At 39.8% G+C, this 27,784-nt stretch overlaps 1 protein-coding gene across 4 annotated transcripts in view; it reads left to right on the top strand.

Annotated features, from left to right (window-relative positions):
• The window catches only part of ARNT2 (aryl hydrocarbon receptor nuclear translocator 2), a 77,997-nt gene that overhangs the window by 36,148 nt on the left and 14,065 nt on the right, over positions 1–27,784 (top strand). For all 4 annotated transcript variants that reach the window (XM_010717467.3, XM_019619491.2, XM_010717466.3 and 1 more), the window contains 8 exons: positions 1,577–1,642; positions 2,090–2,175; positions 10,040–10,116; positions 12,081–12,215; positions 13,093–13,167; positions 18,245–18,396; positions 25,367–25,439; positions 25,599–25,722. In XM_010717467.3, the coding sequence (XP_010715769.1) occupies positions 1,577–1,642; positions 2,090–2,175; positions 10,040–10,116; positions 12,081–12,215; positions 13,093–13,167; positions 18,245–18,396; positions 25,367–25,439; positions 25,599–25,722 (788 nt within the window). The remainder of the gene's footprint in view (positions 1–1,576; positions 1,643–2,089; positions 2,176–10,039; positions 10,117–12,080; positions 12,216–13,092; positions 13,168–18,244; positions 18,397–25,366; positions 25,440–25,598; positions 25,723–27,784) is intronic.

The following is a 27,784-nucleotide window of genomic DNA, read 5'->3' as shown; positions in this document are numbered from 1 at the left end:
GAGGGGGAAGTAAATAATTGCATATACAGCCTATATCCAGCATATATGCTGAGAGCAATCGATGCACAATTTGTTATGGAATGAGACACAAACCAAAATATTTGACATGTTGCAACAAATGCGTGTGCTTCTGTTAATTGTGGTGGATGTCCTACGCATCATGCAAGGAGGCTGAATATCTGGCACTTGAAAGGGGTTTATATACTTCATACCTTCAGGGTAAGATGTCAAAAGTGTAGCTCCTCTTATGTTAGCTGTCCTTGAATCATGCGAAGGATTCCTGTGCTTTAGACTTCATAGCGATACTTGCAGGCCAGTGGCAATAATTTGAAGCCAGTAATGAGCATTGGAGGATGCAGTAAGAATCACATATTTCAATGGAAATGTTCATCAGACAACGAGAACACGTCAAGATGAAAGGAAAAGGGCAATAATCTAGAGAGCAATTCTCACACCAGCTTCTTTTCTTAGTTCTGTGCAGTACATGAGGTTATAATCTGCAGGAGTAGCAGCTGTATACGTCTTCTGAATCCAGTATTGTGCACATATCCTCACACATAATGTTAATGGTGATTTTTTATATTTTAGCTTGTTAGGAAACAAAATATGGTGGCTTCAGACAAAGATTTCTTTAGAGACATTAAGCCTGACATTTGCTATTCAGTAAGCATCTTTTTTCTCTAACAAGGAGACACCAAAGAAAGTTGGGCCTACTGTCCTATTTACTGCTGTTGCCCAGCTTTTAAAACAACAATTAAAATGCAGTTATTTCTTCATGCTCTAATTCTGGAAAGTCCAGTGTACGAGGGTAATTTTAGACATTCCAATATCCCCATTGTTTTTAAATTCTGAATCTTACTTTAATTATTCATTCTTTCTCATTGGCAGTGACTAGTAAACATAAAAACAAAAGCTTAAAAAAGAAACCAAAAAAATTGTTGGAAGAATGATCATCAAATAACATGAACTGTCCTTGTGATTACTTCTTTTATTGCTATTGTTCTTTGTGTCAACCGAGAATGAACTGTTTTCATCTTTCAGGCTATTTACTGAGTTTCAAATGGATTGTAAAATTATGCTGTTAGGCATAGTTAGAAATACCACAAAATGCACAAGAACAAATGTCCGTTCTGGCAAAGATCAGAGTAATGTCTAAAATTATAGCTGGTGTGCAGCAGTTGTAATGCTCTGTCCAGGGAAGCTACCCATACACTGAGATCACTTTGTGTGGGTATGTGGGGGCCTCACTTGTCAAGCTTCACCCTGTTTTACGGTATCTGGGAGTGTAACTATTTTTTAGCCACTCTGGGAATTCCTATTGCAAAGAGCCCTTAGATTTGGAGGGTTTGGAAGGAATCTTTATCTATTGTTTTTAATAAAATCAAGAAAATATTTATACTGCACCCAAGAAGCTCGGACTGCGAAAGCAGCAAGTTCTGAGAAAACGTATATCTGGGACTTCCTGTCAGAAATAAATATCCATAATTGTCTGCATACATGTACTAATAAGAATCTTAAAATGCATTTTCATCTCAGCTATTTATATTCAAAATTTAAAATATTTTTTTACTTTTAGGTGTGGAAATGCTCCTCTGGATCACTTACCTTTGAACAGAATAACCACCATGAGGAAAAGATACAGGTATTTAATTTACTGCAATGGTCAGTTGCTGTAAGCACTCTCGTTTTTCCACTAGAGTAATGCTTAGTCAGAGCACATCCTGGACAAACCTTCATTAGCATACAGCGCGAAGTAGCCCAGGATCATAGGGAGGAGAACTTAGTACTCAGTTGAGCTGTGGCAGTCACTAGGTCTTTCAGAAACCATGAACAAGTGACTCAACTATTTCTCTTAACCTGCTCCATCTCTGAAATAAGCTTCATTATGGTTCTCTGAGAAGTACTGTGGAAAGGAGATGACACTCGAGTAGTGTTGTAATAAGAACCTTAGGGTCACGGTAGGCTGTTTGAAGCACAGCTTACAGATATTAGTAGATCACCGATAACAGTATAAAAACACAAATCTATTCTGCATGTCAATTAACATTATTTGTGTGTATTTGTATTTGTGTGTTTCCTTTTCACTTAGGAATGGCCTGGGCCCGGTAAAAGAAGGTGAAGCACAATATGCTGTTGTCCATTGCACTGGCTACATCAAGGCTTGGCCACCAGCAGGTTTGTATCTTGTGGGCAGAGTGTAATGCACATCTTCGAGGACTTGGGAACCTGGATCAGGATCCCTTTACTGGTACAGAGCCAGGCTGAATTTCTGTAAGGGTACTTCCTTCTATTTGATCTTGATAAGCTTTTGATATCAAGAAATCAGCTGTTGTTACACATTCAGAATCTTCCAATTTTTTTACATGAAACCCTTCTCAATTTCATTGCCAAAAAGAGCTATAGAAGAGTTGTCAGTAATGTGGGATTGCAGCAACTGAAGCCAAAAGATTTCGGTCTGATAGCCAACATAAAAATTGCCTCATTTTTAGAAGGTAAACCCAAAGCACTGATACATCCAGAAAAGAACAACTTATATTTAAGTACCAAGTTGCAAGAACCCGTGTATGAAGTGTGTAATGTCAATTTAGGTGCATAGATCTTCACTTCAGAGTAATGGTTTCAGTGGAGAATGTTCAGCCATTGTGATAAGTACTGTTTTGAGGCTGTTTTTCTGGGAAACAAGTCTTGATATTTTTCTTTGAACTGGAGTTTACCTATTACTCAATATTGCATATGGGAATATTTGCATTTGAAAAATTCCAAGGGGAAGCAACGGAGCTCATCTAGACATCATCATGAACTGGGCTAGCTGACCTTGGCATTTGCAGTAGTTGAAGAGGACTGTTTCAACATAACAACACCTGACATGAATCAAACCTTGAGTCGTCCTGCCCTTTTGTGGTTGTATACCACAATCATAAATCACATTTACTGAGAAATTTTGAATGCTAAAAGTGGTTTGTACTGTGTCTGTATGCAGGTGTGCAGATATCAAAATATGGGTGTAAACCTTGTGTTTATCTCCTGCTGAATTGTGGTTTTGTTATATAATCAGTTACCAGTATTTTTCATCTCTCAAACTAGTACACACATACATACAGACGTATTTTCAATAGTACAAGACTGAAGATTTTGAAATTTTCTGCAACTTTTGCATCCAAGAACAGGACTAATTTGTATCACAAGTGACCTGTGCTTCTGAAACAGTACAAACAGTGAAAACCTCCCCTCTTGTTACTGATAGGGTTTAATATATTTCATTGTGCTGTAGAAATCAAAATGTTTCAACTTCATTCCAATTGCAAAAGAGCGAACAGAACAATGTGTGTAAATTGCTCTACAAAAATGAAACTGTTTTCTGTTGGTAATTCCGAGCATAGGAACATTTAGTGATGATATACGAGATGTCTCTTCAGAAAGGTGAGGGTCAAATTAGATCTGTTGCAGCTCCTTGCTTAACTCACATGAAAGGTTGCTGCACGGCATCAGCTCCTTAGAAACCTGATGCTTCTGGAGTATGTGGTGTTTTGCTTTACTCCAGCCCCAGAGTCATGCTGCTGTGTCCTATGCTTAGCAAGTTCTCCAATCCTCAGTCTTCATTATTTATCATAAGATTATGGCAGTGTATTCTTCACACAAAATCTTCTTGCCATGTGTCTCTGTCTCTCCAGTCTTCTGGGGCTTTCCAGAAGGAAGTCATCTCCTGTCAGCATTGACTTTGCCCAGATAAACCAGGCTTCTTCTAATCGCTGCTCTCACTGTGGATTTTCTTTTCTTTATCCATCTGTTTTAACTTCACTTTTCAAAATGTAGGTTCCTGGTGATACTGTAGTGATACATCATGAAAATGGTACTTCCTGTCCTGAGAGGCAAAATATGATATAATCTGTTTCTTTTCTGTATGATGGCATCCTAAACCACCTAATATATATATATATATATCAGACTGCCTTTTCCTCTGTTTTTGTCAACTGAAAGTCTTTGTAACAAAAATAGCTTTGAATCTTTTGATTCACAGTGTGAAGTTTCATCCCATTTCTAATGCTGTCGTTTGTGGCAGTTATTAGTCCCCAAGTGCATGCTTCTGCATTTAGTAATGTTGGATTTCATCCCATTTCTATTACTGCGCTCCTCAAAATCACATGGTGATCCCCATATGATATCCCACTGCTCCTCCACAAAGTTAATGCCTCCAAACCATAGCACAATCCAAAGGGATGTTTTAGCTTTTAAGAGCCTTATGTGGAATTTCAGTGGTCTTTTATATTAACATCCAAATTGTTACTCATCATAGTCATGCCTGTGTCTTTTTCGAGGCATGTAGTACAGAATTGAGACATCTTTGAGTGTTTATTTGCCCTCATACCCCCTCGAGTCTTCCCCATTTTGTGTTGGTGATTTTCTTATAACCATTGTATTTAGGAGCTGAATGAGAATATCCAAAGGCTGAGTTGACACCCAGTATGTTTGGGAAAATCAGTGGCAACAATTTGTTCCCATTTCCAGTGGTAATTCAACCATAATGTGCAAAGCAAATGAAATAACCGTACAAGTAATTTAATTTGCTAAAGCTTTTCCTACTCTGTAATAAAATCACTTTTGTTCAAGCCAGGTAGCGAGTAGCAAGCTGCTGGCCTTTGCATCATCTCTGCATTCTTGGGCATAAATGGGTTTGTGCCATGTCTCAGCTGGTTTATAAATTAACCATGGAAAGGATCATTTTCATTTGTTTTTCAGTTGCCAAGTAGATGCTCCAGCGTAAACCCTTTATCTTCTTCTTTCAGAGCATGCAGTGTGACATGTGCATCATGCAGCTGATATACAACACATACCACATACTTTCATGAACACAGTAACAAATGTTTTGCAAATACACTTAATCTGCACTTAATTTAACACCTGTTTTTTTCTCTTTCTGGGCTCTATTGCATTGTCCATTGTCAGTGTCCCTATACTCTGTATTACAGTGAGTACTGATGCAGAAACATCAAGACAAGAACTGCCCTGTGATCACTGTTAGTGTTACCTACCCTACATTTTTCCATTTTTTTCTCACCTTTGTGGAGCAGCAAGATTCATTTACTAGCAAGCTGCTTCTTTTTCTCTGTGTGAGAGGTGGGAGGAAGAAACATCATGCCTCATCCTCCACCCAGAAGAGATCAGGGAGCATGCAGGACCCATAGGCAGCATCTACTTTAGGCATTTTGTAGCCAAGCAGACCAAGGAATGCTGCAAGCTGTGCTCTCTCTCTCGGTCTTCTCCTGGAAAAGGAGCTATTTGTGAGAGACTTGCTTCTGGGTAAGTGAGCCATAGAGAGAAGACAGAACTGGTTGGAGCATGGGTCTGTTCAGGCTGGGTGCATTAATGGTCTCATCATTGTCGTTTATTGTGCTTGTGACAGAGGGGTAAAGCAAAATTCACCTGGAAAACCCACCATAAATATAATTTATTTCCTCATAAATTACATCTCGACCTTAGGCAAACTTAGGTGCATCAAGTAAGCTTTGTGTGGAAGTCACATAAAAAAAAAAGTAGTCAAATATCCCAGATTCCATCTGATATGTTGTTAATTTCTTATGTGTAGTGTGTATTAGAATAAGTAATGACAGTGCTGTGTTGGATTATTTCGAAGGAGGTTAAAAGATCTCTTGTTTGAAACTGGCTGCATCCCAACTCCAGACTTTGTCTCTCTGTTTCCCAAGCTAGAAGGCTGTGTGCTTCTTAGCACAGGGAATGCTTCAAGCTCCTAACCAGTCAAAGCTGAGAAATGCTGACCTTTTCCTGATGTTCAGTTTTAAACTTAAGCAAGCACTTAATTTTCTTCATTTTTTTTCCTCTAGAGCATCTTATTCCTGAAAGGAAATGAATCTTATGTGGTCCATATGATATTTTCCTAATAGTTTATTTTCATGCTGTAACAATTGATGGAAAATATTTGGTGGAGAGAGAAGATACAGTCTGTTGAGTTGTTGCTACTTTTCTGTAAATCAAAAACAGGACCTGCAGGAAGAAAACATTGTGAAGAAAAGGCTTAGATAGATCCTTGTTACAAAAACTTCAAATAAAAAGTCCCAGAATAGCGTTGAATTCAAATAATGTCGAAATCTTTTTTTCTTCATTCGTTTTTTATCTTAAAAAAAGAAACATTTTGCTCTTCCAAGTCAGACTTACGGTAACGTCTTAACCACAGCATGCCAAAGCTGTTAGGTTATTCTACAGTTTTGGCAGAATCTGGACATTTATGCAGAAGTACTCCCTTTTCCAATACAAAACAAAATACTTGCTTGAATATTCTTTGCACTTTTGTCACTTTTAAAGTTCTGTTTAAAGAAAGAAAATAATTCAGCTTTTGGGATTTTTCACAAAAATTCTCTTTGATATATGATAAGTATCCATACTTTCCTGTGTTGTGTATAGAAAATAATCTTGTGCAGTGCAGTTCCATGCATGGGTGTGTAACTGTAGTTGTAATGATGGAGATAGGCATTTACAGGGGATTGGTAGTGATCATGGAGCACTTACTACGTCCTTTTAAATACTCAGAAGTAATTTATTTTTGACTGTAGTAAAGTGAAACCACAAATCCACTAACACAGTTCTGTGTCTCAAAGAAAGTGTGGGGCAGAAGGATGGAGAAAGAAGGCAGAAAATGAAGTTGTTCTGTCATTGGAGCCAATTGGAAGCTCAGTGGGAAAAGTAAAAAGTTCCTTTTGTCCACACAAACACATGCCATTACCCTGTGGGAAACTGTTTGCTGGCATACAGGACACTTAGAAATTAAATATAACCTCTAACGGCACAGTGTTCTATTTGTGATGCTCACTTGCAGGCTTAGCTTTTCAAAATGTTGATATTAACTTGAACAAGCATAGCACTATATTTATTATTCAAGAGAAGCGTGTATTTGGTGTTGAGAAATAAAGCCTCTGTCAGAGTTGCATATAAAGAATGTGAATAACTGATGTATGTTTATTTTGTTGATACCTCCAAAAGGTCAGTGTTGTGGTTGCTCCCCTGCATGCTTTTGAAACTTCTTCTGGAGATTCCAATGGTGCTAGGTGAACGTAAGGAGCAATATTATGTTGTGCTAAGAGCTAGAGAAACTGGTATTAAGTGAAAAGCGCATGTATGTAACTGTCCTTGTTGGAATATGCTCAGTACGAAGTTTACTAAAGCAAAAGTGAATTTCTTCTAGAAAGCATCTTTGTACAGAAGCACACACACAGTTGAATCTTCATAATTATCAGCGACAGAAATTACTTTCTTTATCTATGGAGTGCTATCAATAATAGCACCTACACTACAAACAAGTGAACAATCATTTTGGCATATCTTTGCCATAGGTATTTTTAGGGCAGGGATAGTAATTCACTGGGTCATGTATGAATAAATTTCAGACAGATTTGTTTTTTTTTTATTCATAGCGTGGGATAAATCAAATAAATTCTCCAATGTGTTATATGGACCAAATGTAATCCATCTTGCAAAAAGAAAAATAAAAAAACAACAAAAGGTGAAATTTAGATCAACCATTTCCTTTGTCAACGCTGGAGTTCCGTCAGAAATGGCGTTGCTTAGCTAGGTTTAATTTTGGAGATTGTTTATGTTGCTTTCAGTTTATTTGGGCAGTGGTGAGCCTGTACAGAGTTCCTAAAAAGGAAAGTGTTGTTGAAAGCTGAAGAAAAACGATTATGCAAAGTGGAAGCCATCCAGCTGAGTATCTTTGCTGTCCTTTGCAATAAATACACTGTGTGCAGCTAAAGAAATGACTGAAAACAAGTCAGGAAAATAGTTCAAAATTGTCCTCTCCAAATGGAAAATTCCATTTAAGAGAAGACCTTTGGGTTAAGATTATCCAACCAGAATGCCTAAAATCATTTCCTTAAAAACTCTTGTAGGGTCTTGTGTTGAAGAAGCCCACTTCTCAGAAGCAAAAAGCAGCCACCCAGAAAACCCTCGGAGGGGGGAGGACCTAGAAGCTATCTGTGCTATCAGTGAAGTCAGGGCATGAGTCCATGCTTGCTTCAAGCTCTAACTTTTAGGTTAGTCCTTGGGGCTGGGCGTTGGGCCTGCAGGTTTGCCCTGGTGCAGGGTTCAGGCCCAAGGCACCTCCCAGGGGGATGCAGTCCCTGCTGCAGGCTTCCAGCCAGTGTCACGGCCTTCTCCAGTTCGCTTTCTTTGTGTGGGTTGTTTTTGTACTCTGCTGCAGTCCTTTCACATCAAAGTCAGTGTCCTCATGCTCCTTCCTAAGCCACTGCATCATTTCATTTGTCCTGCTCTTGGTTTGCCCCTTTATTCACAGCTTTTTTTAAGATGAAACACTGCTGCATTCTCAGTTGTCCATTTTATACCTATTTAAAATGAAAATTGGTCATGTGGAGGAGTCTGATTTTAGTTTCAGTAGCTCAGCCTTCCCTACCCACCACATGTGTGTGAGCAGATAGCCACATGTCTGCCAAAATTTTGTCTGAAGTAGACACAGTTTTTAGTTGATGTTCCGTGCTGCTTTTTCAGGGTAATCTTCTCTCTTTTCTTAAGAGGCTGCCAAGTTTAATTCCTTTGCAGAGTTGAGCTGTCACTAGCTAATTGCTAGGTCTTTTGTTGAAGAAATAACTCTGTAAACACAGCAAGGAAGAAAAACAAAATACTTCTGCAGTATATCTCTGAACTGCAGCTTTATGTCAGTGGTTTATGCTCTCGGATACATAAACGACTGTCTCAGAACATGGTACTTGTCTGTGTTTGGAGTCTTTTCTGTAGTTTGCCTGATGTGTAAAGAAAAGAGAAGGAATAGTGCTGTGTGAAATGTTTAAATGTTGCTTTGCGATTTAACAGATTGAAGGGTTCGAAGCTGCAGATTGCCCTAATTTCAAGGGTGTTCTATATCCAGATCAGGAAAAGAGCTTCAAGTGGAAGTTGTGGTTCCACAGAGGGACCTATATTGTATAGCACAATGGGAACTGAGAAGTACCTGTAGGAACTTATTGTCAGATAAGATTGAATTATTTTGGTACAAAATCCTTAATTCAAAGACTACTTCAGTTCGTTTACCAGCAGTTACAGACATTTTTCAGAGGCATCATTTTAAAAAGTAGTATGCTCCATCCTTTTCATAGTCCAGAGATAGACCTATGTGAGGAACTATACATCTTAGAGAATAAAGTGGTGGTTGTTTCATAATTAGCTTTGCAATTAATTCCACTGAAGCCTAAAGCGCATCTTAAGTGATTCACTGCCTGTTGTTTCTGAATTCCTTGAAAAGCCTTGTGAAAGAGCTCACAAATAAAATAAGTCAGTAGTGTCACTATTGGAAGATGTTTTGCAAATCCTCTGTAGTAAACTCGTATCTCAAAACTTAAATTGGGAAATAGCCTTACTAAGGCTTAGCCAACTTGTGAGTAAACAGAGCTAGTCTCACTGTTCCCATTTGTGAAACACTGAGAGGAAAACAGCACACGTGTGTTCTGAAATTTTTCCTGTGTTTATAGTAGTTACTCCTGTTACACAACTGAAACATGCACTGTTAGCAATGCATCCGCATTTTTTCAGTCTTTCAACATAATAGCCCAGATTTAGTCTATTAAAGAAAAAAGTAAAACTGTCTGTTAAATGTTAGCATGAAGCTCGTGTGCCTTGTTTTTAAGGCTGATGATAATAGACTATTCACGAAGGAAACTGAGCATAGTGTGCAGTGACTGAGCATACTAAAGTGACAAACTGATTCCAGTAATGTGCTGTAGAGCAGTACTCATGGAAATGTTGTTGCCTATCTCAGTGTGTCATGGAGTTTTTGTATCTACTTTGTCTTCAGCATACAAAATTGCTTCACTACTTGCTGTGTATGCATTTGAAGTGTGTAAGATCAAGCACGGCTTTGAGGAGCATCTCTTCTGAACCAAGTGATAACGCCTGAATCCTAGAGAAGACAATCATGTTTTGTATGATGTAGAGCATGTAGAATAGTATAGAACCTGGCCAGCAGCTTCTCTGCTCATCCTCATTTCCTAATTATAATGGTATTTGTTGTTGTTTGCTTTAGGAATGACTATACCAGAAGAAGATGCTGATGTGGGACAAGGTAGTAAATACTGCCTTGTGGCAATAGGAAGGCTTCAGGTAATGCCAGTCTTTTCTTATGTGAACTACTTTAGAAAACATAATCAGTGTTATGGTTTGGTACCTCCAAAACATAATGTGCCTTCATGTCTGTGCGTGCAGTCAGTGGATTGCTTAGAACATGCTGACAGAACAAATTGAAAATTTGATTTCAGTATATATTTGTGTCTCACCCAACAACTCCAACAGAGGTGCTCCTGGAATGTGAGTGCATCCCGACCTGATGTTCTGCAGAGTGCATGGGGATGGGATATTCTGGATGGTAAGGAGCATGGGAGCGCAGGTGCTGTAATGCTAAAGTGGTTCCCAAAGACAGTGGTGTGCTCCCTGTTCTTCTTTGATCTGTTCTTTCTCTCTGGCTAATCAATTACTTGAAGAGAGATGATAGCAGGAGTTGGTTTGAAAGTGATAAAGATAAAGCAGTCAAGAGGCACTTCACAGATAATAGCTTTTTTTCAGCGTGTCATTTTATGCATTCATATGCATTCATGATGCCAGCCAAGGGAACTGTGAGAATAAAATTTTACTCCTTTTTATCCAGACTGTTGCATTTGATGTATTAAGTTTTTTTTTTCTTTTGTCTGTTGCTATACAAGTTCTGAACTGGAGCTAGAGCAGTTGCAGTGAATCTCTTTCACCACAGCAGGAAAGCAAGCTTTTATCTTAGCAGTATGGGGATTCTGCCAGGAGTGTATGTGTTAAAGCTTCTTACGTGATCTCTTGTTGGCCTGCACTCATTGCCATCTGCTATGATGGCATCACTCCTTCTTAGAAGGTAGAATGACACTTCCTCAGAGCACAGGTACCAAACCTGTCTTATTCAGGGTGACCAGCCTGCACATTGCTGGAAGAGTTAGCACTTCTGCAGTGTCTCCATTGTGATGGCAGACCTACGAAAGTATTGCACGATGTTTTCTAAGTTAATCATAGTTTTATAATCAGGGTAATATAGTCCACTAATGGAGAGGAGTAAGTTATGGGGATTTGTATGTTTGAGCTGCCAAAAAAGACTATTTCTGAGAAAATTGCATTAGTAATATGGAGTGTCAAAACATCTGTTACGTTAGAGAAGCCAGTGGGAATATGTGAGGGAGGAGGCTCTGGGGATGGTTTCAATTGCAAAGAAGTCAAGGTGCAAAATTAAAAACTGTGCTCTGTAACAGCAAATAGAAATCTTGCACACAGTTGACCTGCAAATCTGCTTCAAGACAATGTTCTTTTTTTTCCTTTTGTTTTGGGGCCTTGTTAGTCCTGTTGGCTCTGAAAGTTTTAAGAAAAACAGTGGTCTCATTGTAGTCCCAGCAGGAAAGGTAGGGTATAGAGAGGCCTGGTTGTACAGGTTTCAGGCAGAGGGCTGGAAATGCTTCATTTTGTGTGGAGAGCTGTGTCTTCATGATGAGCAGCCACGTACTGGTCTAACAGCATAACCTCTGGAAAGCTTTGCTCGGGTTGTCTGGGGGTTTCAGGTGAGGTTTGTTTCACATGACTGTGGTTATCTGAAAGCTGAGTGTTTGCTCTGAGCTGGTCCTGCTGGATGCATTTACAGGTAATGAGTTGGCTTCTTATATAGAGTGGTTTTCCTGTCCTAAAGTGGCAGGCTCAAACTGTCGTTTGGGAGGCTCTCATTCTTGGTTGACAAGGGCAGGAACCAAGAAGCCTGACTTCAGCACGGTCCTACAAAGTGAGATGAACCCAGTCTTACTTTTGCCCTCCCTTATTGGGAAAGAACTTCAGATGTATTTATTTTCCTGCTGTGCTGTTAAGCCTAGGAAAGCGCTATGGGATACGAGCTAATTGCACTGCAAACCAGCATTAATGGCAGGTCTGTGTCATGTATCTATGCTGTCGTTTTGTTTACAGCTTTCTACAGTAGTTAGTATCTGCCAACAGATTTTGTTCTTCAGCTGCACAAACGTGAGGTGGCTCTTCTGTGGATTAAATGCTGTGGACTTGGTTGGTCCTAGGTAACCAGCTCTCCGGTGTGCATGGACATGAATGGCATGTCGGTCCCAACTGAGTTCTTGTCAAGGCACAACTCTGATGGAGTCATCACCTTTGTCGACCCCAGATGCATCAGCGTCATTGGCTACCAGCCCCAGGTCAGTGAGCCCTGTCATTGCTGAGATGCATTAGAGCTAATGAGGAGAATCCTGTTTGCACGTTAAAATTGAAAGCAGCGAAACGTAAAACATTTGTAGCTAACAATCTGTATGCCATAAACTAAATGCTGTTCATTTTTTTATGCTGACCGTGTTTTTGTAAAATCTAATTTTCCCCTTTGTTAAGAGGGTTGTCTTTTTATTCTGTTGAGATCCAATTAAAATCCTAACAACAAGATGCTTTAAACCTTGCACAGCAAATACGTTCTGTGACAGAAAGTTAACAGGGCATGGAGGGAGTTTTAGTCCTGTAATTCTTCTGCCAGTTTCTTGAATCATAAGGAGAGATCATTTATGGCATTATTTTCCTTTAGACTGACATCTGCTCCTCTCAGTAGGAGTCTGCTCATAGAACTGAGCAGAATAATAAATGAATTTCTGACTACTGTGACCCTCCCTCAGGTAACTCTCAACACTTCTATTTTACAGGCAAAAATCATATCTTACTCATTTGTTTTTCCCATTTATATTGATTTTAGGTAGTTTTATAATGACATGTTTTACAAAAAATAGTTTTTTATAGTAGAAGATCAGTCTTTTCAAGACACCATTTCACGGGTATTAGAATTAACTTAATGCTTGTTTGTGAACTCGTATGTCTGTGGAACTGTGGAACAAATATAATGCAAGATGTGATGCCTACAGTGTTGCCTACAAATCTCTGTGTTCCTCTTTTATTAACTGAGTAGTCCTGTAGAGGATGATGGATCCAGTGTCAGGGGGGGTTACTTATAGATCCGTGCATGGAGTTGTGTTGCAGTTTGGGCTTTTTACACAATTTTGTTTTATTTTTTACATAGTTTTTGTTTTATTCTAGGATCTTCTGGGGAAAGACATTTTAGAATTCTGCCATCCTGAAGATCAAAGCCATTTGAGAGAGAGTTTCCAACAGGTACTGCATCCTGTTACTTTTCTTCTGCCATTTATTTACTAACTACTCTGTTATTCAGAGAAATAGCTTTTATTTTACATTCCAAGGTACTTTTTTCCGTTATCCAGGAGAAGGAGGTGCAAAATAGAAGACAATCTGTTGATCTGTTAATAAACAGTTAAGCTGCATAAACAATAGTTTAAGCTGCAGCATCTGTTGGCTCTGTTTTCAGAAATAAATCACCCGCCCTACCTTCCTGTGCGTGTGATGGTGCAGCTAAACCTACATGATGGCTTGCTGGCACCAGGAGTCAGGTCCCACTCCTCCTTTCTGCCATCCCTGACCTCCCCACCCTTCTTGCTATCCTGATGCCATCACAGATAGGCTTGCCTGTTGAGTTAACGAAAGGACTGCATGATTTTGCATAGGACGAGCTTTCAGATGGCTCAGCTCCCAGAGCTTGTTGCCTGATGGCACCAGTGGTGCAAGAAAAGCAGCAAAAACACATACGCTGTGATTCAGTAAAGCCCAGATGATTGATTCCACTAATTCATCCAAGAGACAGTGACAGAATGCTGCTAGATAACAACATGTCAAACATCCGTCTGTGATTGTCTGAGTGCAGCCTGGGGCTCAGGAAAGCTGAATAATGTTCTGTTAAAGGCTCAGTCCTCACTGTGTGCTTGCTGAGATTGCACCAGGCCACGGGGGCTGCTGCTGTATCCTGGAGTCCCTTCCTGGGGGCTCTGCTGTCGCTGCTCAGCATTAGGCATGTGCGTAAGTGACTTGCTGGATCAGGGATTTGTGTGATTTTCAAGGTTGTGCAGAAAGGCAGCAGGAAAAAAAAACAACTTAGAAGTGAAAGTTCCTCTTCTCTCAACCTGTGTCCAATCTATGAAAATACTGTGCTGTTTCTTTAGTAGACCATTCCTCTTTCTGTATATTTTTGTTCAGTACGGTAGCAGTGTGATTGGAGCTGTTATTTCAATCGTGGAATAAAAGACTGATGTAAACAGTGCAGCTATGCACCAGGTGGTTTTTATTTTCTAAAGAATGTAAAAAAGTAAAGGTTAAACATTAGCTTGGAATTTCTTTTGTGCTATTTTATTTGTGTGCACTGTTGGAAGACAGTTCACAATTTTCCCACCAGTGATCTCAATGCTTTATATATTATTATAGAATTAATGTTTGCTTTATTCATACTTCAGGACAATAGATCAGTGCAGTTTATTTTATTATTGTTAGTTTGGCCTTAGAAGTCTTTTCATTAAAAAGGTAACTGATTTCCAATAAAACATTCTTTGTTTTTCCCCCCCCCAAGCCCTTTAAAACTTGATATTTTTAATTTGCTGGCAGTGCCAGAACCAGGTTGGTACATAACAGAGGAGGGGAGGAGGGAGGGATGGGTATGCAGGTTTTGGTCAATTGCCAGCATCCATCTCAAAGGTTTTACTTCCTTGGGAAGATAAGTTCATTCATCAGGGTGAGAAAATCAGGTCAGAATGAGATATTCTCGAGGCCAAGATCAACAAATAGAGTTTAGTATCAAAGGATCCAGAATACAGCTATTTGATATCCAGTAGGATATTATTCAGATTGGACACTTATACAAGGTCTGTTTTTCTTTTTTTATCCTGGGTGTGGTAGTAAAAATTTCTTGATTAAAGAATGTTGCACATTGAACTCAAACTACAAAAGTTTTGGTTTTTTTTTATGCCTTATGATTCATTATTCTGAATTTTTTATGCCTGATGAGTCATTATTCTCAATTTTTTGGGCAATAGTAATACTTTTTGCACCTTTTTTTTTTTTTCTTTCCCCTGTATTCTTTCCATTTAGTCCTGTAGCCAGTTGATCAGCTTGAAATGACAAAAACAGAATGGCAGCACATTTCCTAACCTAACTGCTTGTTGATGGAGGCACAGGGTTTTCTAAGATAACTACTTGAGGGAATACAGTGGACAAGGATAGAGAATCCACAACAAGATGTGCGTTTGTTTGCATTAGGCCTCCCTTTTCCTTGCCTGAGACCTGGCAGAGGTAGCTTTGTGGAAGAGCAATAAAAAATAAACAGAGAGATGCTAGGTAAGTGCCAGCCAAATTATTTTAAACCATATAAGCTTTCTTCTGACTTAAAGCCAGGATTATTAGATAACTCATACAGTGCAGTTATAGTGCCAGTGTGCAGGTTTTGTTTCAAGCACGCTTCTTCAGCTGGATGCACATCACAGAGAAAGAGCAATCCAGGCCTCCGAGTCTGGAGCTGGCACATTTGTTTCTGGGGTTGCCTAGGCCTTGGACCTCATTGCTCATTTTGAGACATTGTTGTGTCATTTTCCCTGCCATTAGTGCCTTTGGTTTTATCCATCACACTGGGAGACTGATGGTGAAATTTCGCACCTGATTCCCAACTTTTGACTTCAGTGAAACTTCAGCTACCAAAGGCAGAGTTGGAAATGATCACTGCCAGATATCTGACTTCAGGCTTCTTATAAGCAAGTATGCTGCCCAGATAAAGAATTAACTATCCATTTTTATTCATTAATGCTATTAAAATTGGCAGTGGCATATTGCTCTCCACATTCAAATACTGGCTCATCATTTCTTCTTGTGAAACCAAGAAGCAACTGTTTCTTGTTAGCAGTTTGCCATCCTATTTTTTTTTTTGGTGTACACTCATGGATGCTTTTCTATTGATTTATTATGTGGCCTGTTTCTTTTCAAATTCAGACTTTGGATTTCCTCAAGAACAGTATTTGCTTGTGATGTGTGAGATCTGACTGGCTTTGTATAATTATTGGAACTATTTCTAGAGGATGTTCTTTTTTATTTATCAGTTTTAAATTGCTTCTTTTGGAATGGTCTGTTTTAACTTCAGATATCACGAAAGTAATCTTCAGGGCTCATTTCAGCAAAGCACCGCAACATGTACTTAACCATAAGTATGTGGTAAATTCATTTATATTCAATTATGCCCTGAAGAGCAGTTTAATTTAGCACATGCTTAATTCCCACTACATTTGGAGCTCAGCACACTGCTGAGTATTTTGCTGAATTTGAGGCAAACCTCTTTTGTCTTTTTCTCATCTGTGGTTATATCTGTCTTTATTTACCTGTTTCTGTCCAACATAATTGCTGACTTCTGTGCATCCTTTGCAAGTTCTCATTCCCCTCTGTTCAACATCCCTGCAAGATCTTGCTGGGTCTGTTCTGCACTGAAAAATTCACGTACACATCTAAGAGGTCATGAAGATCTCTATTTCTTTTTTGTTTTTGTTTTTTTTTTGGTCTTTCTCATCAATTTTTCTCTAATTAGTTATCTTTCTCCATTCAATTATTTTTCTTCTGTCCTCCTAATTCAGAATAATTACCCTTCCCTAACTGTTTTCTTCATTCTGGTTTATCACTTCTTGACAAAAAGTAGTCAGGTTCTTTATCCTTACTCCTATCTTTCTTTACCTTTAGGCAATTTAAATACTGTTTTTAAATGCTGCTACCGGTTCATTTGTTTGGAAAAATAAGGTGTAAAGGGAACTTGTCAACATTTGGACAGGAAAACTTATTATAAAGGAAACAAGTGTACAAGATAACAATGATTTTTTAAGGCATTTGCTATCATTAGGAAGAGGCAGTGAACAGAAGAGAAAAGGAAGCAGATGCTTAGCAGAGCCCTAGGTAGGTGGGTGCCAGACCAAGTCACTGAACAGAGATTTCTGAAAAGGAACTCGATAGGCTTTTTTTGGATAGTCTTTCTTAAAAATAGCTTATGGCTCCTGCTAGCTTTGTGTCTTGGAGTCTGCACAATACATCTGTTCTTGTGCTTCAAGGGCAGGGCATGTGTTAAAACTTCTACCGTGGAGTTAGGAGCAGTTGCTTTGACTGGGAGTCCATTTCTGAGTAATCCTGTTACTTAGTGCAACAGTGATCAAGAAGAGGAATCATGTCAGGATGTGGCATCAGGTCACCAACATCCTATTGCTCTCTCTTACTAGTGAAACAGAAGAGACTTGCAGTCTGGAAGATGGGCTGACACTTGGTGGCTGTCTTGGCAACAGAAAAGCTTGACTGCTGAGCAACGCTTTGAGGCCTTTAGTTCTGGAGTGGTTCTGTCTTTAAGGAAGATGATTCCAAGTCGTGCTGGGGTAGTTGAAGCCCCCCATGCTCTTATGCACACCTCTGACAGAGGTTAATGCTCTGAGACGAAAAAGGCTGAATGAGCACAGGTGTCTGCTTCTCAGCTACCACTGAGTTAACACCCAGAACCCACCATCAGTTTTAACTCGTTTTAATAAGCAGGCACAAAAATCGTAGTGAGTGAGCACCTGTGTTGGCTTTGCACTCCATGGGAAGGAGAAATAGCAGAGTTAAATCCCACAGGGAAATATAAATCAGAATCCCCGTGGACAGACTTCGATAGGTAGAGGTGCTCACTATGTAATATTTAGAGTGTTTCAGGATCAGATATTAGTCATCTGAAGACAGATTTGGGGAAGAAAAAAACAAAAATAGTCAAAATAGTCACATACAGCGTCTACAAAAAAAAGAAAAAAGAAAATATTTATTAAGTATTTTCCTAAATGTAGTGTGATTTAATATGTCGCGCATATGAATTGTACAGCTAGATACTCAAGCAGAAAAGCAGACAGACAACCTCATAAAATGTGTTTTCTTGTGGACTCCTGTTTCAGTTACAATGTTTAGTTCATGATACACATATTTAAAAGATGCCTCAGTTTGGTTCGTGTGGAAATATGTATTCTATGTGGAATGTTTGGTAAATATTCCATATTAAAACCTTCTTAAAGCTTCCCTCTTGGATAACAGCACAACCTATTGATTCCTGAATCTGTATGCTCCTTATAAGCAGGCTGGAGTGAGTGTCTTATGTAACAAAATGTGTGTGGGGGTTAATTCTGAAAGAAATAGCTGCAAACATCTTTCAAATTTTGGTTATTGTCTCTTTGAATGAAGAATTGTCCTGCTGTGTCCATAGCTTTCTGTAATTTAAGTTGAGAACACTCTGGTTTCTGCTGCTTGCTATTCATTTGCACAGCAGATAGCAATCTCCTTTTATTAATCTTTCCAAATGGCTTTGCAGGTTGTGAAACTGAAAGGTCAAGTCCTGTCTGTGATGTACCGTTTTCGTACCAAAAACCGGGAGTGGATGCTGATCAGAACCAGCAGCTTCACCTTCCAGAATCCTTACTCCGACGAGATTGAATACATCATCTGCACCAACACTAATGTAAAGTATGTGCCTTTCCAGGAGCTCATCTATGTGCTTGGAAACAACCAAAGCATTACTTTTTGCTGTTCAGCAGTGTAAATGCCCATTCAGTTATTTATGTTACTAGAGCTGCATCTTGTTTCTCTGTAGCAATCTGTAGCAGAGCTTTTCTGCATCTCTAGATCCTGCAGCATAGCTGTTTCTCTCATTATCCTGTAGTGCTTCCAGGCCCTGGCTGCACAAGGAGAATCCTCACTTATCTTTTATGTCATTAGGCAGGCCCCTTGATCTCAGTCCAGGCTGCTTTAAACTATCACAGAGCTTCCAGCAGCAGACCAGCTGTCATGATATTGGAGAAAGGTTAGCCTGATTCCTAAGCCAAAGAGTAAATTACATGTGTGCGTTAATAAGTATCACACAAGAAAACAAGACTCCTGCCTCTTGTCCATTGTGATCATACTGTTATCCTGGGTATCTTCTCCTTGAGCTCTGCTTGCTCTTGCAGCCTATAAAAGCTGGCAACATGATTTCCTAGTAGGCTGGAGTGGGAAGGGCTACTCCTCTACTGTTAACATCTGGTAGAATATCTCCAAGTATGGTGATAGATCCAGCCCCTATGAAAAGGGGAATGAAATCGTCATGTATTTGAATAAAAACTTTCAAAAATCTGTCATTGGACTTCTTAGAAGGAGGTTGAATTAGTGAGTGTTTCATTCTGTAGCTGATAGAACTGCTTCTAAGGAAAAGTCTGGCTAGGAGTATAGCAGGGGTTTGTCATTGTTTAACTGAGCAGAGAAGATTTTGGAGCCTCCTGAGTTCTGAGCCAGCAGCTGCAGAAGTTAATCTGGTCTTGATAAAGCTGTTGCTTTTGTAGTTGTTAGGGTGGTTGTTTTTTTTTGTTTTTTTTAATGTCTTTTTACTAAATATTTCCTCTTTCTAGTGTAAACTTAATCTATTTCTAAAACAAAATCTACTTCTGGTCTGACCAGGGTTTTTTGGTGGCTTATTTGTTTTTCTTTTTTGCCAAGTGTTTTACTTCAAGGAAATTATTAGATTTAAAATCTCGACCTGTTAGACTGTGTAATGGAAATACTGAATGAGCAATCTACTAGTGGAGATGCATGCTGAGAATTCTACTTGGAAAACCAAAGCCCCAGGGCGTTGGCATTTCATCTTAGAAATCTCATAAGTGTCTCTGTGTGCTCCCTGACTTGCTGCTGAAGAAAGGTATTTGGACATGACCCATACCTGGGCTAGAAGACCTGTCCTTTCAGCATCTTGAAACCCATCATTAGAATCAATTTGCTTAGATCTTTTGTGCTTTAAAAGTTAGATTTAAACAACCAAACAGTTCATTGAAAACAAGTGTCCTGAAACCAGGGATGATCATCTCCCCATCTGCACTGATATTTCCACATTTATGTTGCCCCATCTCTCTTTTCAAAATGATTTGTGTTTGAAAAAAAAAAACCAAAAAAACAAACCACAGGCTGGCAAAGTAGAAGGTAATTGCTGCATTCTGTCCTGGGATGGCTTGATTGTGCTTTGTTCCCAGGAGTCCACAGCTCAGAACGTGGAACTGCAGACTGCATTGTGTTTACTCTGGGAATGCTTCTTTCTGAGAGTCCTCTATACTGTTCAGCTTGACATTGCAGCAGTCACTGAGATGAATAGGATTGTGCCAGATTCTGGCTCCTGTTATATTTCTTGTGCTGGGTCTGAATAACAACCCAGCGATGCTGCCCTAATATGGAAGTTGCCTGCTGCTACTTTGACAGTGGATGTTCCTTCTTTTCTGTTGTGTTGAAAATGTTCTGGTCCTATGGCAAGATACAGCCCCATTATATGTCTGCTTTTGAATGGTAGAAAGAATGCATTATTCAAACTGTTTTCTGTTTTTCTCCCTGTGCTCTCACACTACTCAGACAGATGTCCAAAGAGAACTCACTGTATTGTAGTGCTGTTCCAGCCCATTTGGGGATATATCTATGCTTTAACACGTTTGGGATCGTGTTTTGACTTTTGATTTCCTAGATGCCTTGAGACATTATTTGGCATGGTAACTGCTGCCTTTTGCCTCCTCGTTCAGCTCCTGCTCAGGCTGGCTGTTCAGTGGTGTGTGGCCATCCAGATATGTCAGTGGCTGCAGCCATTGCTCCGGGTCAAGCAAAGTGCTTCACCTGGAGACCAAGCACTGCTGCCTTCCACTGCACAGCTACACAAAGAGACACTTTATCTCTTACTGTGATAATCCAGGAAATACAAGCTTGAGGGAAAAAAAAAAAATCAACAAGCAATTAAAAAAAGGCAATGTACACAACAAATCTAGGTTTAAATAACTTTTTAACTGAAAATAAGTAAAATCACAGTGGATACATCTTTCTCTCTCTCTCTCCATTCATGGTATAGCTCTCATATTCTGTTGGTCAGTGAGCAGTGTTTTCCCAAAAGACTGCAGAGGGCAGTGGTGGATCCAGTTGTGGAGGGATTCATTGATTATTGTTCGTTTTGGTTTTGCTTTTCTCTTTTTTCCCTTTTTCCGCTCTAAGGATTTTCCTTTAGAGCTTCAAACAGTCAGCTTTCCAAATCTGCTTTTGGTGCGGAGTATATTGGGAAATTAGGTTCAAATGTTCACTTAGTTCCTTGCAGAAAAAAAGACAAGAAAACTTCTCTCAGTTTCACTGGGGTACAGTCATCCAAGAGAAACTTCCTGGAGAAATGAAGCATTTAATGTTTAGCATTTGTGCTGTGTTCGGCTGAAAAGTCACCCATCCAACCACATCTTCCTGAGCATTCGGGGCTGTTTGATTTCCAGTAAGAAATAATAATTGGGATTAATGTTTATCTAACAGAAAGTACACAGAGCAGTGTTTGAGTGAAATAGTCCATTGTGGTGACAACAGAAGTCTTGAAAAACATAGAAATCAGATATTTTTCTGACTTCTCTGTAAATACTGATGTTTTAATTTTTTGTCAACCCTGAAGTCCTGTGTTCCTTTGCATGCATTTATGAATTCTCCAGATGCCCTGAGTTTCCAGGTTTTCATCTTGGAGCCAGCTGGCTCGGGGCAGCCTGCAGGATGAATCAGCCGTGCCTGGGGAGAGCTGCTCCCTAGTTCTGATTCTCTTGGGCCAAAATGCTGCTGAGACCAATTCTTCTATCTTGGGTAGGGGTGCTAAAGATCCCCGTGCCATCTGGGGGCTGCCTGATCCATCACGACATGTGTAAGGTGGGCCCTTTCACAGCAGTGACTTGGAAACTAGACAGAGAGAGGAGTTTCAAGAGTTCCTGAAAGAAGACTATATGAGGGCAGTCTCAAGACTTCTATTACTGCCTTTTTGTCCAAAGCAGGGAAATGTGCGTGCCTATATTGTGGTAAAAATAGTGTGGTAAGGATATAATATTGTGTCCATATAGATACTATTAAATTTAAAGTCCAAATCCTTTCTATTGCTCTGATGCCTGAAAAAACAACAGGTTGTGTTCCATGTTTATATGGAGAGATTAATTCAGCTGAAATCCTCTTCAGTGTCCAAAGGAACTTTTTCAGAATATTTCCTTTTCCTCCAAATTTAAGTAAAATTGAATTAACTGTCAAAAACCTTCAGCTTTGCCGAGAGCTTTCTTGGTCAAGCCACACACTGTCCTGGTTTCGTACTGGATCAAGGGGTGAGCCTGGAATTCTGCAGCATAGGCTGGAATTGTTGACTTGGGCAATACCTTATTTGCTGTGTTGGGTATCACGTAGAGCCCAGAAGTTTCTCTTCCATTTACTCCTTTAAGGTGTGAAACCGAAATAGAAACCAAGCATAGTTTGGGTGTTGGTTTCAAAGTCCAAAGGTTATGGAATCACAGAATCATAGAATTGTCAGATGGCAGTTTCAGTTTTGCCGAAACTGATAGCGTGTTTCTGTTTGGTACCACCTTAAAGAAACAAGGTGGCACCCCATGGCTGAAGGGATGTGTGTGTGCTGCCATTCAATCAGCAGGGCTGGTTGGGTGGCAGCATCTGACATGCCCACAGCAGCAGTCTTCAGCTCTCCCTGGTCAGATGCTCCAGGAACTGCTGTGTGGCTCCTTTCAGGCTTCAGACATCATTCAGACTATCTACACAGTAGCAGCAAAGATGCTAACCTGGCTTTGCATTCCAGGCTGAGTTAGATGCAGCGTAGCTTACACGGAGCTCAGGGAGAAACACTCAAGTATTTGGTGTTTATAGGAAGTGGATTTAATAGGTTGTTCACCGAGTTCTGTGCTGTTAACACAATGTGATACCTGTAATGTATTGCATGAGTATGGTATGAATATTTAATAAGTATCAGAGATGATAGAGGAGGGCAAAAGAGCACTGAGTTAGAGGACTGCCTACAAAACAAATAACTGGTAAGCATGCTGTTTGGTTTGGCTCATTTGTATGTATATAGCTGAATCAAGAAAACATGCTTTCTACGGAACAGAAGAGACCTAATGTGCTGTTTATTGACACACGCACCAAGGCATTGGTAGTAAAAACAAATGAAACAGTGTAATTAGCTTTCACGTTAACAACAGGATTTGATGGGTGTTTATTATCCACAGGGTGGTATTTAGAAAAACTTCCCCATAGATTTACCATGATTAAATTACCTCCCATAGTTCTGCTGGAAGAGTGTGCATTTTATGCTTGCAGAACAAAGAATTTCTTTGCGTTCCAGAGGTAATTTTTTAGGGATTCTCTGTTGGCTAAAGCAATATGGAAAATCCATGCTTCTTTGCTGACCTGGAGGAATGACATTTTTGCTTGTTACTCATAGCACAAAAGTGATTCTGTGTACCATATACTCTACAAAGTAATGCTAGCAGAATGTGTTTGGCCATCTGCTCTGATCTGGTGTTGCAGGTCACAGATTTTTGTCCAATTAGCCACTGAGCCTAATAGTAGCCAGTGCCTGTGTGAAGTACTATATGGAAAAGCAACAAGTCAGGACTGAAAGGCATCAAAGGATGGGAAAGGTTGGAGCGGTCCCTCCATCGCTATCGTGTTGCTCCTAGTCTGTGTTTTATTTGGTCTCAACGTTTGTCTCAGTCCTTTGACGTGTCACCAAAATTATACGCTAGTTATCCAGAGCTTTGAAGTCCACAATCTGGCTGTTTTGGAACATCTCGCCTGCTGTAGCTGCTCACCTGTTAGGTGACTTTTTTCTTCAGAAAGAAGTCGGAAACGTACAGAACTGCAACCACTGTCAAGTATCATTTGCAACTATCAAGCTCATTAATCCAGCTCCAGTCTCATCCTCATCTCTGAGTTTTAGCCTCATTTTGAAGGGCTTATATTTCCTTTGATAACTAGGCAAGGAGCATCATAGGTACGGTGTGCATCCCTAAGCTGAGTAATCTTGCTGATTGTGACCAAGGGACAGAAAGCAGCTGTTACTGGAATGTGCAGAGCATTCAGGTAATTTATCTGTGGAAAGAAAATTATGCGTTGGAGGGTGTAATCCACAAAAGACAGAACATTTAATCACAAAATATTCCAGTTCCACTTCTGTGCCACTAAAACCTTTAACCAAAGTGCTCTGCAGGGATTCAGATATTCTTCCTTGGGAAAAACCAAATAGCATTTTTTGAGGGACTATTCCAACATTTTCAAAGTCAGCAGAGTGCCAAAAGTCGAGTGTTGTGTCCTGTGTTATCAAACAGTTATGGAGTGCATGTGAATGAGCTGCTGAGAATGGGGTTTGAATGGCAGCAGTGTGCCTGCTGTGCTGGAGCTCAGTGCTGCCCTGAGCAGCTCACACTGCAGTCCCAGCTGGGACTTGGGTCACACACAGGTTTGATCTCTGAATTTGTCTTTTCCAATCTTAAAAAGCAAGTGGATAAAAGGGTTCAGAATATCACCATGGTAGGTACATGACAGCTATATAAAAGATACATATATTTTTATAAATAATATTTGTGCATATTGAATGTGAATATGTCTGAGTGGTCACCACCTGCTTGTTGTCCCTACAAGTCTTCATCTGTAGGAAATGTCACCTGTTGGTTATTTCTTGTGACTTCCAATGATTTTCTCTGTTGGTATTGGCTAATTGTTGTAGTTAGGGAACAGTGCCTGATGCTAAACACAAATCAAGTGCATTTCAAGCATCTGCAGATGCTAAAGTTCTTTGTTCTGGCATACAGCCCCTAAAGTTTATTGGCTCTGTCAGTTTCTTCTGAAGTATTTTTCTATTACTGCTGCATGTTTAATTTTTTCCTAAGTTCATATAATTGGATTAAAGCTATTACTTCCAGTGATTCTTATCTCCTTTGAACAACTGACATTTTTTCTGTTTGATTAGCTTTAGCAGGAGACTTGGTTTTCTGTAACATTTGTCAACACAGATTTATTTTAGGTAATGATTTTGTTTACATAGTAGTACAAATTTATTTCTTGATGTTCACTTCCTTAAAAGATTTCAGAAATGAGATAGGATGTGGACTTGGATCCTTAGGAGAGTAGAACTGAAGACTATTAAAGAGATTTTATTACAAAGAAGGATTTATATTCAGTTCTAACTCAACAGATTGCTCCATGTGCCATTCAAACAGGGTTTTGATCACTTTTTTCTTATTAACTGGTGTAATTCTGCATTGGTGTTGCTGGACTTTTCCTGTTTACTTCAGCAGGATCAGGGAAGAGGTTTGGCAAATTCATCCTTAACGTGAGGAAGATGTTCGTGATGGTTAAAATTGAATCCTTAAGTCCTGTATCAGGAGGTTGCGTTCCATCCTCCATTACTTACCTACCCATATTTCTGTGCCATTACAGAAAAACTCTTCATGTGCCGTGTTACCTTCTGTGGTGCAAGTGTTCTGAGTGTGAAAGCTTTAAAAACAGATGAATCTCAGAGGAAAGGACTTAATAAATACCTGAGAGACATTTCTCCCAGTATTAAATAGAAGACTGTGGCTGTACCTTTTTCTGTGTCTTAATTGTTTTTTGTAACGACATCATTTTGTCTCCTTTGCAGGCAGCTCCAGCAGCAGCAAGCAGAACTTGAAGTACATCAAAGAGATGGGCTGTCATCCTATGATTTATCTCAGGTGAAGTTTCTCAGTAGTTTTTATATTTGTGCCTCTAATCTTTTAAAATGTAAAGCATTGGCAGATTTCAGCAAAATTAAAGATGCAGTATGCCCGTCCCTGAACTCCTTTTTGTGAAATGTGTTGGAGGGAATTACCTTCCTCTGTGCATCTGAACAGGTGCCTGTTCCAAGTATACCAGCTAACGTCCATGAGAGTGGGAAGTCTGTGGAAAAGCCGGATGCTATCTTCTCCCAGGAGCGAGATCCTAGATTTGCTGAGATGTTTGCTGGAATAACTGCTTGTAAGTGGTGTTTAATTTTTCATCTTATTTTAAGTTTGGTTACATGATGTGGAGCGCAGCCATGTGGGAACGTACTGCATGACAGAGAAATTTTCAACAAAGTCAGTTTGCAGTGTATTTCCAGAATTTGGGGTATTTCCCCCAAAGATGTAAATCTCAAGGAGTAAGAACAACTGTTGTGTGACCAGAGTTACTTATTGCTGTTCATTTCACAAAGGGATCTTAAATGTTGTTCATAGATACTAAACATTCTGAGCAGAACTTTTAGTTTCCAAGTATTTATTTTCTTTCTTTGACAGCAGATGTGAGTTCATCTCTCTAAATAGGCATTGATCAAGAAGGTTACCAAGCAGCTGTAAGCATGTGATTTTTTTTCATCATATCAGAAGCTTTTACTTTGATGTTTTGCATTGGTAGGCATCTGAGAAATAGTTACATTCTTCTATATTTCAAAAAAATTACTGTGAGGACTGAGTGCTCACAAAGTGCCCTCAGTGAAGGATTTCCCAGCCGTGTTCCAAGAGGTAGCAGCCAACTTGTCAGCTGGGCAGACATTCCTCTAGCTCGCTCCAGCTTATGTTGCCTGTTGCCCTGTTGAGAAGACTGACAGCTGAAGGGGTCATCTGAACTATATCTGTAGGAAATAAGGCTCATTATTTCCACTGCTCGTGGAAGAACTTGTTAATCGTTTATTGTTCTTAACCTTCCCCACTGAAAAATAGAAGTTTTTACATTTGTTTTAAATAAATCAATATGCAAGTGTCACACAGCACATGAGGGAGACAACCCACGGGTTTTGGCTCCAGGGGTGTTGGGAGATGACCTCACTGCATTTGTTCCTTGTGTCTGTCATGGCCTTTTCTAACAGAGAAGGTAGTGGAGCTGTAGGATAGCCCTGGTACTCTGTCCTTCTCTTGCTGGGACTTACTCTGTTATTCTTGTTCATTCTTTTCCGTCTACTCTAGCAGTGAAGTCTACAGCTGAGGCCATAAAAGGGGTCCATTAGAAGGTAGCAGGACTCTAACCTTAAACACTAAAATATGTTTTCCCAAGCAAAAACATTCTGCTTTTTGGCTGCCTCATTGGCTCTTCCTCAGGCAGCTCTCAACTGTGGGGAGGGGTTAGGGGTAAGGGTGCAGCAAGCTGTGAGGTAGCTGAGAGGTTATGTTCTTGGAAATGCCATTTCTCTTTTAATTCTCATCAATTTACAAGGTATGCTTTTTTTGGTACTCTTACCGTGTCTGAATTTCTCATGGGAGCTGTGATCAAGGTCTTCTCTGAATGATAAAAAGAAATGGTTCTCAGTCGGAGATGAGATAAGCTATCCAAAACCAATATTGACAAACCTGTGTGCTGCTTGCAAGACTTTTTCATTATGTTGGTACCAGATCTCATGCTCTGCTATGTTCTGTAAAAATACAGGTTTGACATACAGGGATTGTTGGATAATCACATGCAGTGGCCACACATAATCAAAAACTGAAGTGGAAAGAGGAGGGCTGGCTTCACCCTTTCATACAGGTGCCTTGTGGTACAGTTGTGACAGAGGTGTTTATTCTACAGGCAGAAACACTGGTCCTGCTGCCAGAAGAGTAATGGCTGACCAGTAAGGGACCTTGGTATAGGGAAGGGAGTTAAAAAGAAGTTGGAATAAGGATGCAGGTAATGCACCAAAACAAAGTAGATATACAGCGTTGTATGGTAAGGGCAGTGAAGTAGTGTGGCAAATCATGAATGGGAATATGAGTTCTTAAAGCTGATTTAGCTGCTTGCAATTAGTTTAGCTGTTCCCTTTGTCTTGGCTTCGTCCTGCAGCATGGACTTGCTAGCTGCCATGGTAACTTTTCTCCACTTGAGGAATTCGAGTTCATTTAGAGCATTCTTAGTATTGCTTTTGAGACATTTTCAAATGGTTAAAATAGCTGCAGGATTTTGGCTCAGTCTGTTCCAGTCCCAGTCCTGAGAGCTTAGTATCCCAGTAAAGGGTGGCCTTAGAAAATGAGAGATCTCAAGCAAGAACTACACTGCTGAAAGGGGGGTAGGGTGGAGGGGGGAAGAAAAA

The sequence above is a fragment of the Meleagris gallopavo genome, chromosome 12 (assembly GCF_000146605.3).
Source record: "Meleagris gallopavo isolate NT-WF06-2002-E0010 breed Aviagen turkey brand Nicholas breeding stock chromosome 12, Turkey_5.1, whole genome shotgun sequence".
Taxonomy (NCBI): Eukaryota; Metazoa; Chordata; class Aves; order Galliformes; family Phasianidae; genus Meleagris; species Meleagris gallopavo.
This window is presented reverse-complemented; position numbering and strand designations above follow the sequence as displayed.